We start from the raw sequence: 2,845 nt of genomic DNA, 5'->3' as shown, positions 1-2,845 counted from the left end.
CTCTCTCTCTCTCTCTCTCTCTCTCTCTCTCTCTCTCTCTCTCTCTCAGCACTGGCTAGAGCCCAACAAGCCCGTGGTGAGGCAGATGAAGTGTAAGTGTCACTTCTGCTCCGTTTGTGTTTTTCTGTGTGTTCTGCATCAGTCTGAGTGTACACAAACAATGAACACGACAAACAGACAACAGCACAGAGAGTCTGAGGTCATGACAGCATGCGCACCAGAGTGGTAAATCCACTGGATATTCAAACAATTAAAAAGCAAAACATCCGATAGCAGCGTGTGCCCTATTGAATGGGACATTCATTATGTGTGGTAAAAAAAAGAAAAGAAAAAGTGTATATACATTTGTTGTTTGTAATGTGCAAATATTATTTAGGAAATGTACTTGTATACAAGTTTTATCACCGACTTCATCCCCAGGACACATTGCTCACATGCACTCACCATGAGTAGTGACAGAGCCAGACAACACCACAGGCAGACAAACAGAGACAGACAGAGTGACACAACAAACTGCCAGAGGGACAAGTAGCCCGTTTGAAAATAAACTAACAGACCGAGTGAACTTCTAAGACATTGCAGGGGAGCACAAGCCAGAAGGTAGAGAACTCAGTCGTCAAACAAGTAAACAGGCGGCCTTCAGTGGACGTGCAAGTTTAACCAGTGACAAGTTTCATGGATCACGCAAAACTGAAGGGATGATGCATTTACATATGTGCAAAATATTTTGGTTAATATGTTCATGCTTATCCCCGAAAAACCAAAGGCTTTTTCCGGGATAAGGATAAACTTATTGTCGATTGACTGTTTTTTTTTTGCTGCTCTGCAGCTCACAACTTTCTTGCGTTTAGTTTTTTTCCTTTTACTCTTGATGTTTGCCTCTGATATGACTCATAGTAGATAACACTCATCTTCTTATGCTCTGCAGCTAATCAATAAGAAATAAAAAAAAGCTCAGCGTGATGTCTTTAATTTGCTTGTGTTGATCAGTGTAGTTTCAAAATTGCAGATGTTAAGTCCCAATGCAGTGAAGTGTGAGATGTTCTTTATTTATAGAAGCAACTGTTTTCTTACCTTCCTGGAAAGGAGCTGTAGCAGCTGAAGGAACAAGGGACGATAAATCTGCTTTTGCTTCCTAAAATATTTAAACAAATTTAACTTTTTCAGCCACCTTTTATCAAGAGCTGAACATTTTATTTAGAATCCAATGCACCTCGGTGTTCTCTTCTTACATATTTTTACATTTCGATCTATTCTCGAAAAATTGTCTCGTTATTCTATTGGACTGATGCCAAATCCTGATGTCTACTGTTGGACCTGATGCTCTGCTGCTATACGAGCATCACACTTAGAACAGTGTGATGTAATGCTGTAATGCTCGTCCATTATCTGTGCACTCAGCAAAAACATATCTGAAGTTAGCCCACCCTTTTAATGGCTGTCCTGTTCTTTCTGCCCTGCTATAAATTAATAAAGCAGCTGTTAGCGGCGCGCCCTGCTTCATCAGAACATGTGCGTGAGGGCAGGAGAGGAGAGGATGAGGAGATGGAGGAAGAGAGAAAGTGGGGGGGGGACAAGTGATAAAGAAGAAATGTGTGGGGGCTAATTCAGAGGGCTAGAGAGAGGAGACAGTGATAGATAATGTAGAGAGAAAAGAGGAGATTTGAGAGACAGTTGGAGATGAGAGAGGCTGCAGAAAGAAAAAGGAGATGAGAGAGAGGGACGGAGGACGAGTGTTGAATAGATCTGAGTCGTACTGACACATCATTTCTCCCTGTGGCAGCATTTACTCTCAAATTAGGATGCATGACTTGTGATTTATTTTCTCTTTGTGCGTCTCAGCTTACATGCATATGCGTCACATCGTGTGTGTGTGTGTGTGTGTGTGTGCATACTATTGTGCCAATTCACTTTCCCTTGAAACATTATTTTTTGTTGTTTCTTTTAAAAAAAGCAATTTTTTAAAGCATCTTGGTCCCTTAAGCCCCGGCAAAAAGCAACTCAAATTTTTTGGAGCGCGGGTGGGAGGATTGCGTCTTTCATATTGCTCAGCATGTATAATGTAGATGTGTGCTGTTTTTCATAGCTAGATAATACCGCAGAGGTTCCCGTCACTAAAGGCAGAGTGGTGAGAGCACGTTAGATGACACTCTTCTTCCTCCTCTTCTGCCATTTTCTTTTCCCTTTTCTGCCTTTCTGGCTTAGTTTATGCTTGAAGTTTAAGCGTTAACTGTTCATCACATATAAATGGGTTGCATGTCATGTATAGACAATTGAACTGCAGTATCATGTATTAGTCATGTGCAAAGCTTATGGTAGACCCTTAAGTTACAAGACATGGAATTTAAACACAAGACATGAAACCTTGCTTACTTTACAGTAATTGATGAAAGACAGCATACAATTACCTATCACTTCAACAATCTAGCCACATATGACCTACCATACCCTAACAAAATAACTTTTGGCATGGACCCCTAGGTGGGAAGTTCATACTGAATGAACTTCCCATTCCCAAATCACATTGCTGTACCCCAGCCTTGGTGAGATCTCCCCGTCATTTTGGAATCAAATTTCATATATGTTCTTCGATAACCACTCCCTCTGAGTTTCTGAGAGATTTCTCCAAAGTCCCTTATCTTACTGTACTGTTGGAGTTGCATATTGTAACTGTGTGTGTTTGTGTGAACTTATTTAAGTGTGTGTATGTACGTATGTTACCATGCCTATTAAAATATCATTCAAAGCTCAAATTCTCTCCAGCAGCAACTACACACACACACACACACACACACGCGCACACACACACACACACACACACACACACACACACACACACACACAC

At 41.0% G+C, this 2,845-nt stretch overlaps 1 protein-coding gene across 4 annotated transcripts in view; it reads left to right on the top strand.

The window, feature by feature from the left end:
• Nucleotides 1-2,845, top strand: part of frmd3 (FERM domain containing 3) — a 53,446-nt gene that overhangs the window by 18,339 nt on the left and 32,262 nt on the right. For all 4 annotated transcript variants that reach the window (XM_031856193.1, XM_031856191.1, XM_031856192.1 and 1 more), the window contains exon 3: nucleotides 50-92. In XM_031856193.1, the coding sequence (XP_031712053.1) occupies nucleotides 50-92 (43 nt within the window). The remainder of the gene's footprint in view (nucleotides 1-49; nucleotides 93-2,845) is intronic.

This window comes from Anarrhichthys ocellatus, unplaced genomic scaffold (assembly GCF_004355925.1).
Source record: "Anarrhichthys ocellatus isolate YVR2014 unplaced genomic scaffold, GSC_Weel_1.0 scaffold17, whole genome shotgun sequence".
Taxonomy (NCBI): domain Eukaryota; kingdom Metazoa; phylum Chordata; class Actinopteri; order Perciformes; family Anarhichadidae; genus Anarrhichthys; species Anarrhichthys ocellatus.
This window is presented reverse-complemented; position numbering and strand designations above follow the sequence as displayed.